The sequence below is a fragment of the Lytechinus variegatus genome, chromosome 16 (assembly GCF_018143015.1).
Source record: "Lytechinus variegatus isolate NC3 chromosome 16, Lvar_3.0, whole genome shotgun sequence".
Classification (NCBI taxonomy): domain Eukaryota; kingdom Metazoa; phylum Echinodermata; class Echinoidea; order Temnopleuroida; family Toxopneustidae; genus Lytechinus; species Lytechinus variegatus.
Genome location: NC_054755.1, coordinates 18,626,472 through 18,649,208, shown reverse-complemented (window position 1 = coordinate 18,649,208; position 22,737 = coordinate 18,626,472). Strand labels below are relative to the sequence as shown.

The 22,737-nt window shown below is 36.3% G+C and overlaps 1 protein-coding gene across 2 annotated transcripts in view; it reads left to right on the top strand.

The window, feature by feature from the left end:
* The window catches only part of LOC121429594 (probable ubiquitin carboxyl-terminal hydrolase FAF-X), a 93,506-nt gene extending 77,567 nt beyond the window's left edge, over window positions 1–15,939 (top strand). For both annotated transcript variants that reach the window (XM_041626703.1, XM_041626702.1), the window contains 13 exons: window positions 698–807; window positions 1,398–1,573; window positions 3,071–3,162; window positions 3,735–3,876; window positions 4,775–4,856; window positions 6,000–6,151; window positions 7,322–7,495; window positions 9,202–9,363; window positions 10,178–10,346; window positions 10,950–11,152; window positions 11,742–11,888; window positions 12,392–12,604; window positions 14,072–15,939. In XM_041626703.1, the coding sequence (XP_041482637.1) occupies window positions 698–807; window positions 1,398–1,573; window positions 3,071–3,162; window positions 3,735–3,876; window positions 4,775–4,856; window positions 6,000–6,151; window positions 7,322–7,495; window positions 9,202–9,363; window positions 10,178–10,346; window positions 10,950–11,152; window positions 11,742–11,888; window positions 12,392–12,604; window positions 14,072–14,317 (2,068 nt within the window). In that variant the 3' untranslated portion in view covers window positions 14,318–15,939. The remainder of the gene's footprint in view (window positions 1–697; window positions 808–1,397; window positions 1,574–3,070; window positions 3,163–3,734; window positions 3,877–4,774; window positions 4,857–5,999; window positions 6,152–7,321; window positions 7,496–9,201; window positions 9,364–10,177; window positions 10,347–10,949; window positions 11,153–11,741; window positions 11,889–12,391; window positions 12,605–14,071) is intronic.
* Window positions 15,940–22,737: the final 6,798 nt, after the last annotated feature.

Sequence of the window (22,737 nt, the reverse complement as noted above, 5' to 3'; positions counted from 1 at the left end):
GATAGAATTTGGATACTAAAAAAAACTCAGAAAGTCATCAATAAAGTACATAGCTGTACATTACATTATGATATTAAAAAGAAAGCATTAAAATCCAAGCTAAGCTGAACTATTTCTGACAGTGATTCATGAAGATGCTGTTTATGTTCTTGTTTGAGGAAAGATAAACCTTCTAATTCATGATTAAGACTATTCCTGATCAGAGCATTCAACTGTAAGTGTACATCGAAGAAAAGTTCCAATAAAAAAAATCAAACATACTGAAGTATACATGTAATTACACCCCTGTCTTAACATGTGCATTTTATTAAAGACCTAGGCTCGTATTCTGAAGTCAGGTTTAACTTAAACTCAGGTTTAAAGTTGTGGTTTAAGTATGGACAGCCAATTGTCACATAAATCACTAACAGTAGAGATATCAAATTTCAGCTCATTTGGCTCTCAAATCATTTATTATTGTCTAGGAAGTATATATAGATTATTGTCTTCACCATCGATGAATCAGGAAAGAGCACAGTAAACATGAGAAACGTACAACTTAATACAAAATTTTGATACTTTTGGCTTCCCATACTTAAACTACAACTTTAAACCTGAGTCTAAGTTAAACCTGACTTCAGAATACGGGCCCTAGTCATTTTCTTGTGCATATCTTCTCTTATTTTTGTTTTATTTGTTGTTAAAAACCTTTGTGTAGGATGTCATACAGAAGACAGAAGAGATGGTGGAATGCCTACATCTTACTCTATGAAAGGATGGATAATAACAAGAAGGAACTTGACAAGGAGTTTGAAGGTCTCACAATAGGTAAGATAGCATGATTCATCATTCAGATGTAACGGATCTATGCATCATTGATTGAATATTTAACGTGAAAGTGAAATAAAAATTATGGTAAGCAACCTGTATTCATTCTATGCAATATAATGCAACATATGCATGTTGAGCGTTATGGCCCAGTGGATTAGTCTCCGGACTTTGAAACAGAGGGTCGTGGGTTCGAATTCCCAGCCATGGCGTAATTTCCTTCGGCAAGAAATTTATCCACATTGTGCTGCTCTCTACCCAGGTGAGGAGAATGGGTATCCGGTAGGTAGCCATGCTAAAGCCAGGGTAATAATAATAGCAGGGCCCGCTGGGAGAACAGTTTTTGTTATTATTGTTATTGTTATAATTATTGTTATATAATTTGAATGGGTATTATATAATACAGCACTTTCAACAATAAATATCAAATGTTGAACATTGCTGTTTAAATGTTCAAATATTTGCTTAAACTTTTAAACAAGACAAGATCAGGACATATAGTATGGAAAGTTGTATAAAGCAATTTTTACGGTGTGACAAGGAACAAAGTCTTTTCATTTCGTGTTTCTTTGCCTTGCCCCATTTTGAAGCCCCTAAGATGCTGTACAAGATGCCTCCGGCCATCCAGCGCAGTGTCCGCAAGCAGAACATACAGTTCATGCATAGCCGCATGCAGTACAGTCCAGAATACTTTCAGTTTGTACGAAAGCTGGTCACCTGCAATGCAGGGCTCTTCAATCCACCACAGGGTCAGGAGCTGCAGCTGGTAAGTCCCTCGGATAAGATGTAAAGTTGTAGATTTAGTCAGTGCTTGTCACTATGAAGTGTTCACCTGTTTCTGAATATATAAATGCAAGGTTTCACAAGGTTCTACCAATAAAAGTGTACATTCATCCTAATATTAAGTTGATAATAAAGTTTTTAAAAATTCAAAGGGGCAACAGATTTAGAATTCTTCAGAAATCGGATGAACAGTAGAGGTTATTGCATAGAATAGGCTTCAAACCAAATTGGCAATCATTTAGTTAAATGCATTTTCTTTACAATCATTGTGGTTTAGTGGTTCTGAATCTCGCCTTGTAATCAGAGGGTCATGTGTTCGAATCCCACCATGGCCTAGCGTCCTTAGGCAAGGCCACACTTTGCCACTCTCCACCCAGGTGTTAAATGGGTATCCAGTAGGATGCGAAAGCCTGATATGCCTAGCAATTGAGTCTTAGAACCCTTGTTGGAATACTCCCCAGTGAGTGGAGAAAGTGCATACGTTTTGTTTGGGCATGCCAGGAGGTGCTGTGGTCAAGTGGTCTATTAAGGTGCCTGACTATACGTGAAAAGTCAAATAAATAAAAATGCTATATGCATTCTGGGTAGCTTGGTGTGCACTTGTTTTACAAAATTTTTGAAAATGCCAGGATCCAATGATCGGGGTTGTAATGATTACAATGTAAATTGCTTATAAATACTAAACGCTATTTAAGTGTAACTATTATTACTGTAATTATTATTTGATGTTCTGCAAGTTAATTGAATGTTTGCTGGTATGAGAGATAAGAATTGTTTCAGAATACCACTCCTGTTCATTATTTTTTGGATACTCTCATATTTGAGCTTATGTCATCAGCTCACTTCTGGAATATTTACGGGATGGTCCGGTTGAAAATATCTATATCTGATTAAATAAAGTAAAATCACAAATCAAAATACCGAAAATTTCATCGAAATCAGATATCAAATGACAAAGTTATTGAATTTTAAAGTTTATCAATATTTTGTGAAAATAGTTTTATGCACATCATCATGAATATTTATTAGGTGGGCTGATGATATCACATCCATACTTTCCTTTTTGTTATGTTATTACATGAAATCATATGTTTCATTTTTTCATACATGTGTAAATGATGTGATGATGAAATAAGTTGCGGGTATAAATAACTAATGCACTTAATCAGTTGTCAATCCAATTCTTTTAGTTCTTGGTAGAAAAGATTTGAATAAACCTGCTTTCATATGATAAAATACAAAAGAACAAGTGGGGATATGACATCATCAGCCTACCTGACGAATATTCATAAAGACATGCTTAGAATTGTTTCACCGGAATAATGCAAATCTTTAAAATTCAATAACTTCGTTATTTGTGATCCGATTTCAGCACTTTACTTTATGAATTGAGATATAAATATTTCCAGCCTGGACCATCCCTTTAAGTGAAGATATGTGCTGATTTCAAATTATTCTCTTGTACTTTATCTCTCTGTAGACAACTGAGTCTGAGGAGCTAGCAATGCTCAGTATTCAGCTAGCATCAAGGTTTCTCTTCACAGTCGGTCTTCATACCAAGAAAACACTCAGGTATGTACCAGTCAATAGTATACATATAATGCACACCTTCCAGGGCATTAGTAAGATTTATACACATGAGTTACCTTTGGAACAGTTTCCACATGAGGCAAAGCCAAGGGCATTTAGACTGCTTCAAGGCATAACAGTTGTGTGTTATTATTTCTATGCCCTCTCAAAATGATGAAAGGTCTACGTTTTATAAGGTAATAATATAATGTTGATGAATATATGAATAATAGTAGAAAACAGCTTGAAATTTGATGAAAGTCCTCTATTATACTAATTAATTCTTGCATCCAGGCTCATTCCTGTTTTTTTTCTAAATGATAATCAAATTTCTTTCGATATTCAAGACAAAAATAAAGGCTTATTTATTTTGTTCATGAATTCTGACTGTTCTACTTGCTCAACTTGTCTCGTGGAATCTAATGACTGTTAAAGAGCCCATATCTATTGGAGCAAATTGCAAAGTGCTCCAGGCACCATACCACATGCTCTATGGATGGATAAATGGATGACAATGTAATGATTCTACATGATTTCTGAAACTTGACGTTATTTTCATTGTGTTCTTTGTACAGAGGGCCGGCCAACGACTGGTATGACGCCCTCTATATCCTCCTGAGGGTCAGTAAGATGGTACGGAGGTGGTTTGCACAAAACATGCTCTTCTCAGAACCAGCCAGGTTCTCGGAGTATCTCCTAGATTGTCCAAGCTCAGAGGTAAGTTCTAACTACCTGGTGGGTATTTCATAAAGCTGTTCGTAAGTTACGGGTGACTTTAAGGACAAGTCCACCCCAACAGAATATTGATTTGAATAAAAAGAGACATCCAACAATCATAACACTGAAAATTTCATCAAAAATGGATGTAAAATAAGAAAGTTGTGACATTTAAAAGTTTTGCTTAATTTCACAAAACATGTGAATGAGGAGACTGATGACATCACTCACTATTTCTTTTGTATTTTATTATATTAAATATGAAAATATTCTACTTTTCTCCTCATTGTCCTGCAAAACAAAGTTTTATTCCTCCCTGAAGATGTGGAATTACCATTACCATACCATTTTATGGTTCATTCAAGTTGGACCTTGGCAAATCTGCAAAAATTGAAATATTGTATGATTCAAACAATAAAAAGCAAAGGAGATAGTGAGTGAGGGACATCATCTGTTCTCTCATTTTTCATGTGAATAAATTGTGCATATAACTATTTTGTGAAAAATAAGTGGAAGTCTAAATGGTCATAACTTTCTAATATATCTGATTTTGATGAAATTTTCAGTGTTATGCTTGTTGGATTTTCTCTTTTTTTATTCACATCAACCTTTTGTTGGGGTGGACTTGTCCTTTTACAAACGACTGGTGATCCTTTTTCAGGAGCAAAATCCACACCAATGGAATTTTGGTATGAAAAGTCACCTCAAGAAAGGATCACCAGTCATTTGTAAAGTTGCCCGTAACTTATGAACAGCTTTACAAGACACCCACTTGTTTTCTTGTTTTATATATTCACTTGGTATACAAGCAATTGAACTGTATCTCGGATCATATGTTCCTTTTCCACCCTCTGTTGAGTAGACAATTTGACCCGATTCTTTTCCTATTATGTATTAGGTGAGGAATGCCTTTGCTAAAGTGATTGTCATCCTGGCCCACTTCTCTCAGCAAGATGGAGCATTTCAGCCATCCTTACAAGGTATATTACAGTAGAACTGTACTCGGAATAGAGTGGACCTCATGGAATATTATGATAGTCTTGATATAAAGGCCTGTTGGCCATAAAGCTGCTTGTAAGGTCATAGCGACTTTAAGAACGACTGGTGATCCTTCAAAGTCGCCCTTAACTTACGAACAGCTTTATGAACCACCCACCTGGTCCTTCTGGCCAACGGACACAAAACATACCCATAAGGGATACAGCGGACAGCAAAATTTTGGGGTGGCTCCATCTGCTTTCATCCGCTCCCAGACAATGGACAAAATGGGCGAACAATGAAATCACAGTGGACGGATGCTCGACGGATATAGAGCGTATGAAACTTGTGCTATGCAAATAGTAAACAACGGATACATATTGTTTTCCATTGGATGGCAAGATTCTTTTCCCTTTTACATCCTCTCTGCATCTGAAGGTGCAGTGGGACTGGTCTTAAAGAGAAATGCCAGTAGTTGCAGTAAACAATGATTTCATGAGAAAGTCTGTAAAACCAGGCTTAATTGTCAGTATATCATCGAGGATCTAGATGTGGTACCGTTACATAAACTGAACTTTGTGAAATCTTGAAATCTACGCTGAAAAACGTTCACACTGAAGATCACCAACACAGATAGGCACACGTGGGACAGTGTATTATTATTGCTGGAATAAAGACCCGACGGAAGTGACCAAATCCGCGCTTATTTTCCCTATTTCTCAGCAATTACACAATATCTCCCAGAATCCTTTGGCACATATTTTTTATTTATACAAACAGACACTTGGGTGGTCATTATATTAGATTCTGTAAAAAGTCACTTTGAGATCGTTACCAAAACTGGAACTTATCTTTAAACCCTTCCATCTAACAATCAAAGGTGTATGGTAAATTTGGGTTTTAAAAAAACATGATGGTCATTGGATTTCTATTGATACAACCAGAATACCCAGAAACATATTGTCAAATAATGTTATATAGATATGTAAAGATTACATTCACCATTGTCGTGAGTGTACTTTATGAGACTATTTCCTGAACTGGGATTTTACATAATGTTTTACTTAATACTTATTAGTCTTTATTCTTTCTTTGTGTTATGAAACTCACAAATTCACAACTTCCAAATCTCTTTCCTTCTACAGGGTCGGTGTCACCTGACAGCTCAACAACGCTAAGCAATCACCTGTTGAGGGCAGTATTAGATCTATTAAAGAAGGAAGTGTCTGAGCATGGTAGACACCTGACGCAGTACTTCCAACTCTTCCAGATGTACGCTAATCTAGGAGTTGTCGAGGTGAGTAGAGTCAAAATATCTCGCTTCTCAAATTGGCAACAATTGTTAATATTCCATTCATTTTAATACTTTGACAGATTCAAATATGGATTTAAAAGTTGTCAGTTAAATAAAAGAAAAAAGCAAGATATTAGCAAGAAGTTACCAAATTCTCATTTTGAAAGAGTGGTTTAGGTTCTTGCACACTGTTGCCAATTTAGTGTGTGTAAAGAATAGAAGAAATAAAATGGCTTATTCAGGTATTTCACCGCATGATACCCTGAAGATAGTATCAACATTTTCAGTACATTTTTCGGTGGGAGGTGAGTTCATGCCATTGTTTAGTGATCGGATAATGGTAATGGTTATGGTATTCAAACAGTTTATGTGCAGTGTGACGATGTATCACATAATTCGTTGCACGCACCACGAACCGTCCTCTCTGCGCACTTCTATGCGAAAGTTATTTTTGCAGAAAACAAATTTAAAGAAAAGGGTTTTTTTTAACCAGCAATAACTGCACCTACTAGGAGAGCAAATTATTAATCGGTGTCTTTGTTCAAAATTTCAGGTTCCAAAGTTTCATCCCTTATCTTTATATTTTCTTGAAGTGAATTATTTACACCACAGTGGGCAACGTAACAGAGGACGGTTCGTGGAATAGATACAGTGCGCTTAACTTTCGCATCAAAGTGCGCAGAGAGGACAGTTCGTGGTGCGTGCGACAAATTTATTTTAGCTCTATCCACTTCAGAACAAATTTGGTTTAATGACTAGGTGATGACACACCCACAGATGCTCTAAATATCTTGTTAAAGGACAAGTCCACCCCAACAAAAAGTTGATTTTAATAAAAAGAGAAAAATCCCACATGAATAACACTGAAAATTTCATCAAAATCGGATGTAAAATAACAAAGTTACGACATTTTCAAGTTTCGCTTAATGTCACAAAACAGTTACATACACATCCTGGTCAGTATGCAAATGAAGAGACTGATGATGTCATTCACTCACTCTATATTTTGTATTTTAGTATATTTATTATTGAAAATGTCATAACTTTCTCATTTTACATCCGATTTTCAACATTATGATAGTTTGATTTTTCTTTATTTATTCAATTCAACATTTTTCTGGGGTGGACTTGACCTTTAATTGGTTATTTCTTCTTCTCCCCAATATCTTTCAGAGGACACAACTGCTGAAGTTGAACGTTCCTGCGACGTTCATGTTAGTAGCCCTAGATGAAGGACCGGGTCCCCCCATCAAGTACCAGTATGCTGAACTGAGTAAGCTCTACTCGGTCGTCTCTCTTCTTATCAGATGCTGTGACGTCTCTTCCAGGACGAAGTCATCCATGGCGGTGAGTTATGGCGTTACGTGCGTAAAACATTCCCCATAGACTTGTGTGGTCATTGGCCCTTTTGAAAAATTCATAAAAAAATATGTTTACTACCATTGGATGGGATACATATCTGACATTCCATATATGACCAGAGAAGGGTATTGTAGCCAGCTCATTTTAAAGATAAATTGCAATTTATGAAGATAACTATGATGGGATCAAATTTATCAACTGAAACAGTAAAATAGCCCTAATTCTTCCGCCAGCCAAAAAACAGTTCCAAAGTCATTTTATGTAACTTCCCAATTTGGGCAGAGGAAGTTCAGTGGTTACCATTTCTAGAATCAGTGTTAGATTTTCAAGTATATTCATATACTTTTGTCAATCAGCAATATCAAATTGAAAAAAAAATTTGAATGGGTTGGGTCAAACAAATATCTTTAGCCCTCCTGTTGTAATAAGGCTCATGGAACCTTATGTTATATTCAGAAGGCCTGCTTATTGAGTGATTCAAATCTAGTATTATCATTTATACATCCATCCATGAAAACAGCCAAATTTAATGTGATTATGCAATTCCACAAAAAACACAACTTGAATAATTAACTAGATATTTAATTTGTCTGGGGTGAATGAGGGATCTGTTGGTAAATCTCGATGTTCAAGATGATGAATACCATGTTCATGAATGTAAATACGATCATCATGATGAAAACTGAATCGTGGGGGCGTTGTGGTCTAGTGGTAACGACTCTTGCCTTTCAACAAGAGGGACGTTGGTTTCAAGCCACAGAGTTAGAACATACAATATAATACAATGTAATATAATATTACATAGGCTATGTAGATTCGAATCAGTGATAGGTCAACACGCCATCACGTGACCATAGCTGCCAGGATCGCATTTGTTATATTCTAGGTTTTGACGTCACCTCAGGGAATATACTGCGTAGTATTTTCAATTGCGGCGTTATATCACCTAAGGTGACGTCACTCGCTGCATACAAGTTGCGCAACAAGATAGTTTATTTGATGTACGCGCTAGTGTTAACGCGTCGATTGCATGAAGAACGCGCTTGATGTATTTTCAAAAAAAAAATCTATTATGACGTAGACGGATTAGAGCTGTAGCAAGAATTTCGCTCTTGAAACAGATGATGAATGCAATTTCTGATGGCGAATCCACATATACTATATAATATAACAGATATTGCCTGGTCTATCGTTTTAATAAATAACATTTCAACTCCCCTCCGAAGCTATATTTTTCCCTCGGGATAATATTTTCCCTCAGCGCTGCGCGCTTCGGGCAAAATATATTCCCTTGGGAAAAATATAACTCCATCGGGGAGAGGAAATGTTATATTCAAACTCTAGGTAGGCAATATCTGTATACAACATAATCTCCTAACCCTAAATTCAACACATTCTTCAGGATTAAGGTATACTTAATTCGCATAACTATTTCAAAATTCTGTGCAGATCATTTTTCACTAACTTCAAAAGTAAGTTGTGCTCTCTCAAGCGGAAATATTTTCGACAGTTATATCGTCATTTGCTTAAATGGATCTGTACTAATGTTGAAATGTGGAAAAATCTTCAAGATATTACAAATGTATAATTTTACAGGATATTTTCTAAGTGTAACTTGTTTTTTATACACACTGTATAAAAATACCCTAATAATTATTATTTGTTTGATATTATCCCCCTTTCTCTCCTAGGGTGCCAATCCTCTACCCAACCCTCACGGTGACCACATGTGCTCCAAGCCTATCATGGCTATTCAGCCTCAGGTAGCGGATCTTCTCTTCTCACGTGGGGCCTACATCAAGAAACTCATCGAGGACTGTAATAACTCAGAAGAGACGCCCAAACTTCTCAAAGTAAGTATCCGATCAATGAGGTGTGTCAGGCATGAAATTCTTTTTTTTTCTTTTTTGGTAGATTTTTGTTTTCCTCATTTTATTTTTTTAGATTTGTTTTTCTTCATTTATTTATTTTTCAATATTTTTTTTGATTATTTTTTTTTGTTTTTAAACGTGAAATCCTTTGCCCAAGAACATTCTCATCCTGTTTTTACTGCTTTTTTAAGTTGAATGATAAAATTATCATGCAGACACACCTTGGGGCAGACTGCCCCCTCCTGACAAGTCACGCCCCATGCAAGGGTATCCCTGCCCCCCCCCCCCCCGACGAGTCACAACTGATCCTTGACAAACCACAAGTGGCCCGCTCCTTTGAACTTGAATTTGCCCCCCCCCCCTATGGAAAATCCTAGGTACGCCACTGCTTGGTGGGCACTGTGACACGTAAAACTACCCATAATATAAGAGTATATACATATAATACAAAGAGAAATACCACCATGAACAAGATGACATTTTCATGTTAACAGATTCAGGAAAATTATCAAAACAAAGAAATACAAAGATTTGTGACCAATGGCATGCTCATGTCCATAATACAGATTGTGATTCGCTCTTGTCCTGCTAATTGTAAAGAATAATTTCAACTGGAATCGAATGAAACCAATAAACTAAATATTGCTATTATGATTGTGCGGAATATTATTAAATAATTGATTAATAGATCTGAGAAAAATAACATAGAAGGCACACCAAATCTCATTGGAGTTCCTTATTTTCAAGACCATGTATGCTATCCATTGTTGTCTTTTTTTTTCATTTTCCCGTATAGTTTTGCAGCTGGGAGAATCCAAACTTCACGTTGGTTGTTCTAGGTGAACTCCTGTGGCAGGTTGCCTACTCCTATACCTACGAGCTCAGACCTTACATGGACCTCCTACTACAGATCCTGCTCCTGCAGGATTCCTGGCAGAACCATCGCATCCTCAATGCCCTCAAAGGTAAGACTTATTCTCTTTCTTTCCTCTGCCTCAACCCTTATATTTTGAATACCACTTGCCCCTCCTACCAAAGCTTAAAAGGTAACTACATCGATACTTTGTTAAATCAACTTGAATGATAATTATGTTATTTGTAAAGGGCAGTTTACCTAGTTGTCTATTCATGGGGTTTCATGACATTTCCTCCGAAGACAATTGCTCCGATTGAAAATCTGCACGTCAAGCCAAATCTAACACCTAATCTAACAAATTAAATAAACCCTGATTATTATATTTACATTATTCTGAATCAAAAGCTTGATTATAGTTGTAATTCTAACCCTATGCTCCCTGAGATATTAAGACCGGAGCAAATGTCACAGGTGCAAATGTTGTATCACAAAGTGGCAGTCTATGTATCCAGGGGCCCATAACGAATTGATCCTGCTTGGTACACACTCACCTCTACCGGGCTGAGTGTAGCACAACGTCTATCAATATCTTGTTGAAAGAAAATAGGCCTTGGCTGGGATTTGAACCCATGGCCCTCTAATTGAAAAGAACCAGTTCGACCATCGGACCATGATGCCGCCTTTTCAATACGTTTCTTTGTCTTCCTCCCAGGAATCCCAGATGATCGTGACGGCCTCTTCGACACGATCCAACGTTCGAAGACGCACTATCAGAAGCGTGCGTACCAGTGCATCAAGTGCATGGTGGCGCTGTTCAGTAATTGCGAGGCGGCGCACAGATTGCTTCAGTCACATGGCGATCTGAAAAGGAAGTGGAACTGGGCTGTGGAATGGCTTGGAGATGAATTAGATAGGGTAGGTCATAAGTGTGGACATTATTTGTTTTATTCTGTAATGGCTGCAGTGTCTGTGTCAATCATTAATTTGTCTGTGTTCATTTGAACTGTTGTATAGCGATATGACAATGAGATATGTAGTTGGAGAGGATTGAGTATAAACCTTGTTATATACTACCACTGTTTCTCTCAAGCCATCTAGGATTTTCATTGCTTGAACAATGCATGACAGGGATGCCTTGGACCATTTATCAATATTTCTATCTTTCCTTGTAATGAAGTGATCTCTCAAGAGAGCTACATGTGTATTTTTTTTGTTTGAATGGGCTAAGGGTTCATCTGTACAAAAACATCGTAGGGATTGCAACACTTTCAACCCAACTGCTATATCACTGTGTTTCAAAGAAAGTCATTGGAGGCTGTTAGACAGTGTGTTGTCGTATTCAGCAGTAACCGTAATTATCTTGTAGTCTTATTCTTCAAATAAACTTATGAATGCTAACTAGTAACCATCAAAAATTGCCCCAAAATAGGATGATAACTTGCTGTTTTACAACATGATGTGAATATTACCATTTTTTTTTCCATTTTTCCATTACTATTTACAGAGACCGTACTCTGGCAACACACAGTACACCTACAACAGCTGGTCACCCCCAGCTCAAAGCAATGAGATATCCAATGGGTACTTCCTAGAGAGGTCACACAGCGCTCGTATTACGCTAGAGAAGGCTTGCCAGCTCTGTCCTGAAGAGGTAGGTTTTGGAATGATACGGCCAGACCATGGCCCTGTCTTACAAAGTACTAGTAGTTGCAATGTATTAACAATCAAACTCAAATTGCAATTGTTCTAAATCTGTAACTCTTTGTAAGACAGGGCCCAGAGCTTTGTCCTGTAATATTTACTGTTATGGTAACTTTGCTATCCACTGGTATCTCCCATGGAATCCGTGAATTTGATGGGCTGTTGAGTATCAATTGCCATGTTAAAGAAGAATAGGAAATATGTGAGAGCATTGAGCGAATTTCTCTCTAATCACAGCCAAAATCACCTCTGAATACCACAGATTGTCCTTGAATCATTTTTGCTGGGCTAAATGTAATGGAATCCCAAAGAATTTTGTGGAGAGCAATTCCACATTATTCATTCTATTTCTAGTTCTTATGTAATATAAATCTATGTTGGTAGAAGGCACTATACAAATGCTTTTAGATTATCATCATTATAAATAATAATATTAATCCATTTAATAATTAGGAACCGGATGAACCCGAGATGATGGATGAGCACGAGGGTTCCGATCCCCAGGACGAAGCCCCCGTCCCATCGACGTACCCGCAATCCCTACCACACCTACAGACGGCTCCCAACAACCAGCAACAGCAGCAACCCAGTCCACCACCGTCATCCTCCTCCTCAACGTCGTCATCGCAGCAACAGTCGCAGCAACAGCCACCAGTCACAGCGCAAGTAAGTGATGAATAAGTCAGCTCATAGTTCCTTTCTGCGCATGATCAAAAGATTCTATGCATGATCAGAGGAAGGTTATTTGTATTTAAGTGACATGGTGGTTTAAAATCTAATGAGATAAGCACCAACTTTTATGTCTTGATTATTCATATATTCTTTTGAATTCTAGTTTCATTTACATCCACAAAAAACAACAAAGCGTCCACGTAGACTGGTATTTCAGTTTGCCAAGTACATTGTGCAACATGCTATGATATGCATTCAAAGTAGGAATGCAACAAATACCTTCATAATCATTCATTGGTGTGCTTTTGTAGTCACCTGGTCTATTCAATTTCTTCATCCTGCTATGTAAGGCAAGCTTACGTAATATCTTGCTTTGAAATCTGCCTATCATAATGAAAGAAATGAAAGGTCATTTTACCAAAGTTGTCCATGAAGTAACTACAAACTGGTCTATTGAGAGTCAGGTCTCGGGCCTCATCTTCCAAAGAGTTATGATTAATCCGATCAATCGCAAGTATGGAAAGTCAACAAAGTCAACATATAAAATGCATGTTAAAAAAAAATTCTTGATATTAATGTATATCCATAAATTCATTGATTTCTTGACAATGTGGTGTGTTCTCCTTTGTATACAAAGGACATATTGCAAATTTCCTGTAGAAAAATAATGACACTGATGGATTTCCATAGTTACGATTGATTGGAATCGTCCTTAAACTGATTTTGATATTTCTTTCTTGAAAATGATAAAAAGTAAAAATGAAACTGAAAATTGTGTGTATCTTGGAAGCTGGCCCCTCATACTGAAATTTGAAATACCTAGTGGTATAATATGGTAAGCCCCCATCACATTTATTCCGAATCAAGCAGAATTGGCCGGAATGAAAGGACTATTGTTCGACCACCAGTTGGTCATAAAATTCTACTTCGAACACCGTTCAAAAATACCCCTTGAATGTTTTTAACATGACCAAAACCTTCGGGACGGCCAAAAGAAATTACAAAAATATTTCGAATGCACTCAGAATGCAGTCAGAATATTTAGAATGCACCTAGAATGTAAAACGAATTATCCATCCGACTCCATTGCGGTTCATTTTGACTAGTGTATGATTTACCTGGTCAATTTACTGAATTTCAACTCAAGTTTGGTGAATTCAGAAGTTCCTCCCAAAAATTTCTAGATTTTTAAAATATTTTTTTTCGTTCCAGCTTCTGCTTGATTCCTGCAGATTCGAAATAAGTGTGATGGGGGCTGTAGTGTACTTAAGATAACTTATTGTTGAGCATAGGTCACTTGAACCTAGCAAGGTTGCTTTATATAATTTGCTTTATATAAGTTTGTTTTTATCCTGTCTTGTCTTTGTACCAGTAGATAAAATTGCTATCTATTTCAAATCAGGTAAAAGATTGTTTTGAACCTGTTCTAGAACCTGTGTTTGGATTCTTTTTGTTTTTCAGAATAGCCAGATGCAGCCACAAGTGCCCAACAACCAGCAACCGGCCCACAATGCTCCTCCAAACACGGGCGGCCAGGTTGGGAGTCTTCACAAGCACCCAAACACCATCAACAACACCCTCCATAGTCCGGAGCAGGGCGGCACCACCAGCCCCACCACCTCCACTCCTGGATCCAACCCCCAGACGAGCCCACTAGAGGGGCAGCTAGATGAGAAGACGGAAGGGGGCAACAACAAGGAGACTTAGCTGGATGGTGATGAACAAGCGAGGGCTCTGTATTCACTAGGCTGTGGCATCACGGAACCTTTAGGATTGGTTGGTAGACATCTCTATGATAAACCACCTTGTTCCTGTTGTGTGGAATCTATAAACCTCTTGGATGAAACATTGAAGCTTTGGTGTTGAACTGTAAAACACCATGCGGATATCCTTTGATGATGAAACAAGTGAGGATCCTTTCACGTAGAAAGGAACAAGTTATTGTATGTCCTTTGCATTGTTCTACATAATGCTGTATAGACAATTTCTTTGATTAAGGAACGAGCAAGGTACCCTCTAATTTGTCAAAGGAACCAGCCGGCATGCGTCCATGGCTTGATCTACAAAATCTTCAAGACAAACTTTGGGAGTTACCAAGGTTCTGAAGATCTTTGTGGACAATTTGTGTGAAGGGAAACGTCATTAAACTTGCTTCGCATGGCACTCAACACTTTTCCAAGAGGAACTTTCACAGCTTCAGCCATGTCCTCAAAGAGTGATTTTTCAGATGTTGTTTGACCCTAGCTGAACTCCACACTGTAGGTAGCTTTCTTTTTACACCATTCATTGTGATGCTGATGATTGTAAAGGGATACAAATCCTGGAACTGTTGGAGTCATATTAATGAATGTTGATGAATTCATAAATTGGATTAAAAGTGATGAGAAAAAGGGACTATATACTGTTCAAGTTTTAGTGATGAGAGATTTTACAAATTCCTAGTTGGTGGTCTAGGAAAGAGTATGAATCCAAATTGATTTTAAAGTTAGTCTCTCTTTTTTTGGATAGTACATACATGTAGTATGAATAATAATAAAGAAGATGTATTAAAGATGATGTCATTGAATTAAGGATAATCATCTAGTGACTATTTGCAATAGAAAAGACGCCACGATAATCTGTAGTGAATTTTCAGATCCTGTAATTAAGCAGAACGTCAACAGGGACTATGCATCCTTTGATTATGCAAAGGGGAAGGACTTATTATTATCATTATTTATTCATAATTTTAACAAAAAGCAATTTACAAATTTTAAAGGGACTCCAAGCACACATCACCAATAAGATCGCACATTATCTGGTTTCGTGATGGGAAAATGCCATATACATACATTGTATGCTGTTATCACAGACCCTTAAGAGATAAAAGAAAAATTCATTTGAAATAACATTCAGTGTCCTGTGAGAAATTAATCCAGAGAAAAAAATGGGCACAAACTCACACAACTTGTGTTGATACTAATTATTATCTCGGGAGATGGTTGGTGTTTTCCTGTGCTATAACAATTCATGCCTGTGGTAGCTTGCCAGTGGGGAATTGATAACCCAATGATTACTGTCTGATGTAATCCCCCAAGGCTGTATGTTAGGCCCATCTGGTGTCACTAGCCAAAGGGTTCATGAAGCCAGCTTATTCGGGATCTGGATTTAAAATTTATGGTGTATTTTGGTAATTCAGAATAATATTCTATTGAGTGGCAATGAAAGAAAGGAATGTTGGAGTTGAAATTGATTTTTCAGAAGGACGGGAGTTGTGGAAAAACATGCAAGTTCATGCATGTACTGTAAGCTTCCCCAGCAATTCACGATTGGGCCGTTTCACAAAATTATACTATCTAAAAAAAGTAGGCAAATGTCATTGAACAAATCTAATATTCACCAATATAAGTTATTGTGCTCCCTTGCAATAAGAGTTGAATTCATTGGTTGAAAATCAAGTTGCAATTAATGTTGGAGTTGTGATTGATAGTAAATCTTTTTGCAACAGGATCATAGTATTGCACCATAGACACCTGATAGTTCTTTTCACAAGCAGTTTAACGTTGTTATAGAGCCTCACTCGTTTTACAAAAGTCATTTACACTTTTTCAGATATCTCACATTTATTTCTCAGAAGTTCCCCTCTTGTTGATCTCATGAACTTAACTTCAAGATAACAGGCCAGGGCCCCGTCTTACAAAGAGTTACAATTGATCCAATCAATCACAACTATGGAAAGCCAGCAACGCCCACATCTAAAATGCATGTTAGTTAAATATTTGTTCTAAGTATGATGTATAATCGTACATTCATTTTTTCTTGGCAACTTAGTGTGCTTCTCTTTATTACAAAGGACATCCAAATTTCTTAAAGAAAGAAATTATGACATCGTTGGATTTCCATATAGTTTAGGTTGATTGGATCAAATCACTCTGAAAAATTGGGCCCTGTTTACTAGGTCAGTCCAATTTCTTTCCTGGGAACGTGGTAAATATTACAAGGTATTCCTTTTGGCTGTAAGTAATAAATATACTACAATACTTGTAATCCACTTTACACACATTAGTTGTTGCTATGTCTGGTCAGTCTTTGGCAAGCTTTCTGGTTGTCAGGAACAATGTTTACATGTATAAAATTTGGATATACAGTTGGGCTCAAAAGTTGCTGAACACCACCATAAAATGCACTTCTTCATGCTGATTGTTGAAATGCAGACAACAATACTACAATGTTCGGCGAGCCCAGAGAAACAAACTTTATTGAATGTAATATTTTATTACCTGACTTCACAATTAAATATGTTCATTTTCTGGTGGGCTTGACTAAATTTTGAGCCCACTGTACAATTATTGGTTAATAAAAGCCTTTTATGCCTAATTTTCTTTTACAATTCAGGGGCCCGTCTTACAATGAGTTGCGATTGATCCGATCAATCACAACTATGGACGGCCAGCAATGCAACGTGTTAAATGCTTGTTTGTTCAAAATGTTTTCTAGATATGACGTAAATGACATAAGTTCATTGTTTTCTTGACAATTTGGTGTGTTCGCCTTTGTTTGCAAAGGATGTTTTCAAAATTTTATGTAGAATAAAATTATGAAACTGATGGATTTCCATAGAGTTACGATTGATTGGATCAGTTCGAACTCTTTGTAAGAAGGGGGCCCAGATCCCCATTTCATCATATGAAAGAACAATCGTGATTGGTTCCTGATCAGAGTCTGAATGAAATGTGCATGCAACAATGATCTTAATTGGCCACTGCTGTTAAGAGATTGATTGCAAACCTTAGAGCCCTTGTCCCCTTTTTACAAAGAGTTATGATTGATCCAATCAATCGTAACTCTATGGAAATCCATCAGTGTGATGAATTTTCTGCAGGAATTTTGCACAACGTCCTGTGTAAACAAATAGAAGCACACTGAATTTTCAAGAAAACAATGAATGCATGAATATACATCATAGTTAGAAAATATTTTGAACAAACATGCATAATACTTGTAGATGTTGACATTGGCTATCCATAGTTACGATTGATCAGATCAATCGCATCTCTTTGTAAGATGGGCCCCTGACATCCTCTTCAACTAGCCCTAGCTTTACAAACCAATACTCCTGTTAGGGAAGTAGTACCATTAATCTGTTTAAAATAGTTTGCAACACCAAAAATTGAATTTTATTATTATTTATTTGCATGCACTTTTTATATTCATAATGGTCTTTGTAATTCAAGCATTGCCATTCCAAGTCTTGCTTATTAGCAGCTTTCATTTCGGGAAGTATGGAATCAGAAATTTTGGGGATAGAATATGGCAGTGCTCTGCTATATTCAGGGAGATATCTCTTATTTTAATGTGATATGATTCAATTTGTATATGATGTGATAAAATACAGTGTACATGAAAAAAAAATAGAGGTTTGTTAATAATAACTCAACAAAGCGGTATACTTTCGGGAGTTGTTGTAAAGGTAGTTAGGAGAATGCGATGAAATTTTTTGAGATTCTAATTGGCAACGTATCTTTCAAAAATGTAAATTTGAAAACTTGCATGGTCATAATTATTGCAAGAGCTATTTAATCTACATACAGCACTATGTGTCTGCTTGTGCCCTAAAGAAAATATGACGTCACCTGTTGCTAATTGTAGCTGTAAATGTTCTTGGGTCGTTGTATGCAGTTGCGCTGTCGTCTAAGGTAAAGCACCTCCTTTTTTGTAACTACTTGACGATTTTGTGCTGTTTAAATTCATTCATCCATATGATTTATGAATACATTTGTTTTGTGATTGTTTTTTGTGTGTGCGTTTTTATTATGTTTTTGGGGGTTTTTTTTGCAAATGATATGCAATGAGACAGGTTTTTGTTTTTATATAGATATGATCTTTAATTAGTTGTTTATTTGATGTTTGTAAATATGCAATTACCTTTGGTACAGAACAGAGTTGTTTTGATTAGATATTTTTTCTCTGTCTCTCCCCCATATATCTATTTTTTGTCTCGTCCCCTTTATATTTGTATGTCATGTTTGTTTGTCTCTTCCTGTCATTGTTTCAAAAATGATGTCTCATTTAATACTTTGAATCTAAGTTAAGACTATTTTATTTCACTTTCTCCCCCTCCCTCTTTTCTCTCTCTTGCTTTATGTGTATGAGAACAATCAAACTTGCAGTTCATTCAGTCTAGGCCCTATGATTTTTTTTTTATTTCGATTATTTTATTACACCATATTTTCATTCATCGTTAAATAATCTATCAATATAGGCCTAGTAACTGAGGATAAACATTGTGCTACACTCAAATCAAGTGAAGGGAATTGGATACTTTAAATGCACTGAGCGCTGGAATGAAGGGTCAGCTCCAGCTAAGGCTAGTTTAAAATCAGTTGGATTTGGTATTTTATGGTAACAGCGCTATATAAATCCAGTTATTATTTTTTATGATTACTCAAACTGAATTTTTCTCTCCCCTAATTATTTCCCTCACAAACACCACATCTATTATGAATATTTAAAAAATGTATTTTATAGATGTTTTTAATTTTTTGCAATGTACTCTGTTCCATCGGAATAAATAAGCATAGAACATATCTTTATTTAAAAAAAAGTCCCCCTGGCCAAAATATAGAAGAAAGGTTTGTTCTGTTATTTATTAATCCCTTTATATAAAAAAACGATGTATGTGTTATATTTGTGTATGTTATTGTTAAATTTCTTATATTTTAGACATAATTTGATCATATGAAATCGTTAGGACTTGTAAATCATAAATATTTGTTGAAATTAATCGTGAGAGGTCAGTTATTTGTGAAACTGTATTCACAGCATTTTATAGTGCACATTCTCACTGATTGTCATTGATTGGAAATTCCACTCGATGTTAAAAGTTGCATATACTATAAATACTATGTTTGATTCTGTTTATATTATTTAAATTCATCTATTCCAAGAAGTATTGTGTTTTTATGTGTTTTTTCCCATGATGAATATCACTGTACCCAGCGCATGTAACTACCATTTATATATTTAAAAACAAATTCTTATATTTCAATGTGATTAAGATGACTTATTTGATAATGAAGTGTGTTTTGCTATGGAAAAAAATGAGAGACTGATGAAAAGATGGAAATTATTTTGCACAGATTGAGTTTCTCTTGTGTTTTAGAGAGTCACAAATGAATACAAAGATTTAAGCAGTGTCAAGGGATGTATGTATGTATGTACTTAACATGTACTATCACTGAATGTCTTTAAAAATGAAGTAGATTTTTGAGAATGAGCCAGGTGTCCATTACATTATGGATTTCTTAGGCATGTAAAGTAATATGATTCTCAAAGCTTTTTATAAGGCTTGCTCCGTGTTAACATACTCGTATTGTAAAGAGAGAAGGATGTTAGAATGAACAAGCCAGGTTTTGCTTTGAAATTGTTGGCTTATGAGATATATCGTGACACTAAGTGCTGTTTTTCTTTTCTTTTTTTGTTTTATCTGAACGAGCAAGTTTCAATGAAGAATAAATGATAGCTTAAGATATTAAAATCACAATAGCATTGTTTTAGTTATGTTATCTGAATGTTGTGATTTGAAAGTTAAATTGACGAAAGCTATAATTAGTTTGTGATGAGATTAAGGGAAGGATTGTGAAAAGGAGATGAAGAGGAGAATGAGAAGGAGTGAGAAGTGGAAGAGGATGAGGATACAAAGAAGAAGAAGAAAAAAAAGAAAGAGAAGAAGGAGAAGAAGAAGAAAAAGAAAGAGGATGAGAAGAGGGAGGAGGAGAGAAAGAAGAGGGAGAAGGAAGAGAAGAATGGGAAGAAGAAGTAGGAGGAGAAGAAAAAGGAGAAGAAAAAGGAGAAGAAAAATGAGACGGAGGAGGAAGAGGGAGGATGAGGAATTTCAAAGAAGAAATAGTAGAAGACCAAGAAGAGTATGAAGAGGAGAAAGAGAAAGAAGAAGAGATATAAAAGGAAGAGAAAGACGAAGAAAGAGGAGGAAGAGGAGAAGAAAAAACTTGTCTGTTTTTAAATGGGGAATATTACGATTATTTGGGGTTACTAGTACTTACATTTTTTAAGGGAGTGTTAATCATTTTTTTTCTTTAGGAGGCAATGATTTCTCTCCTTATCTTTTTATTGATAAAAAATGGTCACATAAAATGGAATTTTAATCAAATTCCTGTCCACCACTGCAATAAAGCATCAACTTTCGGGTGATATACAATTCAAACACAATGCACCAAGATCAAATTGGATGGGGTATATCTTCATTTTAACGAACTTTTCTCTGCTCCATTACTCATTGACAAATTTAAATAAGCGGCTCGTTTGATCTCCAATTCCCGCAAAGCCGACAAACGTAATAGCAGTGAGTTGAGTGTTGGGTAACAAATTGCCGCCAAACGAAAATAAAGTATAACACATTAGGCGTTTACACAGTCTATTTTGTCGTATTATACAAAGCGAAGATGAAGAAGCCCACGATGGCCGCTAAAGCCAGGTGACTAATCTTTGTCTAAATATTGAGCTCCGAGAAGGATCATTGCTACAAGAAATCCACATCACCGCTATCCGATCATAAAACATAATATTACATCATTATTCTCAGGCATTGGAATAATTGCCAAACGATGGTCCATTTGAAACATTCCAAACTGCCCTCGGCTTTGCCTCGGGCGTGTTAGATCTGTTCCAAAAGAACCTTGTGAGTGTATTATAATGTCGTAACGATGTGCATTACTTCTATTTTGTAGGTATGGAATAGTTTTAACATCATTGATATTTTAACATCTGTAAGATGTTCACCCATGTGTCATATATCGGTGCTAATCCACATTAGCTGCTTGATTGCGTATTTAACACCAAACTATATATTACAATTAGGACTTTTTGCAAAACAATTTGTTTTTCGGCAAACATCGGGGAAATGATCAAATAAATCTGGACATTGAATGCATCAAAACCTCTAATTTTCTCCCTTTTTTTTAGATAAAGATCGATAATTTCATTCGTTAATCGAATAAGGTATTAGATGAAAGAAAAAAGGTCCTACCACCGCTAAAATAAAGTTATTCAATCAGCAAAACCTATACGGCCTATAACAACTATAGACTCCATAATTCAATATATTTTGCAACTTGCTTTAAAATGCGGTCAAAATATTACAAGACATAAGTGATCTGATCACACCCATTAGACAACGCACATTGATACCAAGCGATCTCAATTCTAAAACGCTCCCGGGACAAAAAGACAACTGGGTAACACTGAGAGTGAGAAAACAGGATTTAGAGACCAAATTTAGATAAATAAAATAAATATATATTGAAATCCAGATCTGATAACCACACGACACACATTGTCCGCCCAATCGCTTATTTTGTTAGACTCGAATTGTGTCATCTATAGGCGAAGTGTTTGGGCCGAATTTACTAGTTAATGAATCAAAAGCTACCGCCATTAGTATGTAGGTCATTCTCTTCTCGCAGTTAGAACGAGGTGCGAGACGTTTTCATTATAAGCTGATGACGAAAAAGGGGGACAAATAAGAGGCGGGGGGGGGGGGGGGGGGGGGGTTAGGGAGTACGTAATATGAGCAGTGGCACTCATGATATATTTTTTTTCAGGTGGGAAGGGAGCCCTGAACGAGGGTGTTAACATGGTTAAGGTACTGGCAGGATCCCGGGAACGATTTATTAACAGGGGTACTGGTCGAAATTTGAAGAGAGAATGAAAGAAGTATTTACTACAAATTATAAGTCATTTTCTTGGTTACGAAAAAATCTGCTATTTAGCGTACCTACCATATTAGAAGGGGATGCTGTTTATGGACACACAAGCCAAGAATATTTAAAAAAGATATGAAGACAGGTAGATTTCTTTCATACCCAATTTTATGTTCACATGGTAGGGTATCATGAAAATTTAGTTTCGCATAAAAATATTGCAATATGGGAGAATAAAAGAAAAATATTTTCTTGGAGTGGGTCTAACCCCTTTTGCAACCAAACTCGTAATTAGATCCATTTTTCACAAATTTTATTGGTTTTTTGTCTCAAAACCTATAGATTTTTAGTCGCTCTGATGATATCAAAGAAAATTTGAAATTCACATTAAAGCGTTTCTAAAAGTGGCAAAGAAAAATCACTCTCTTC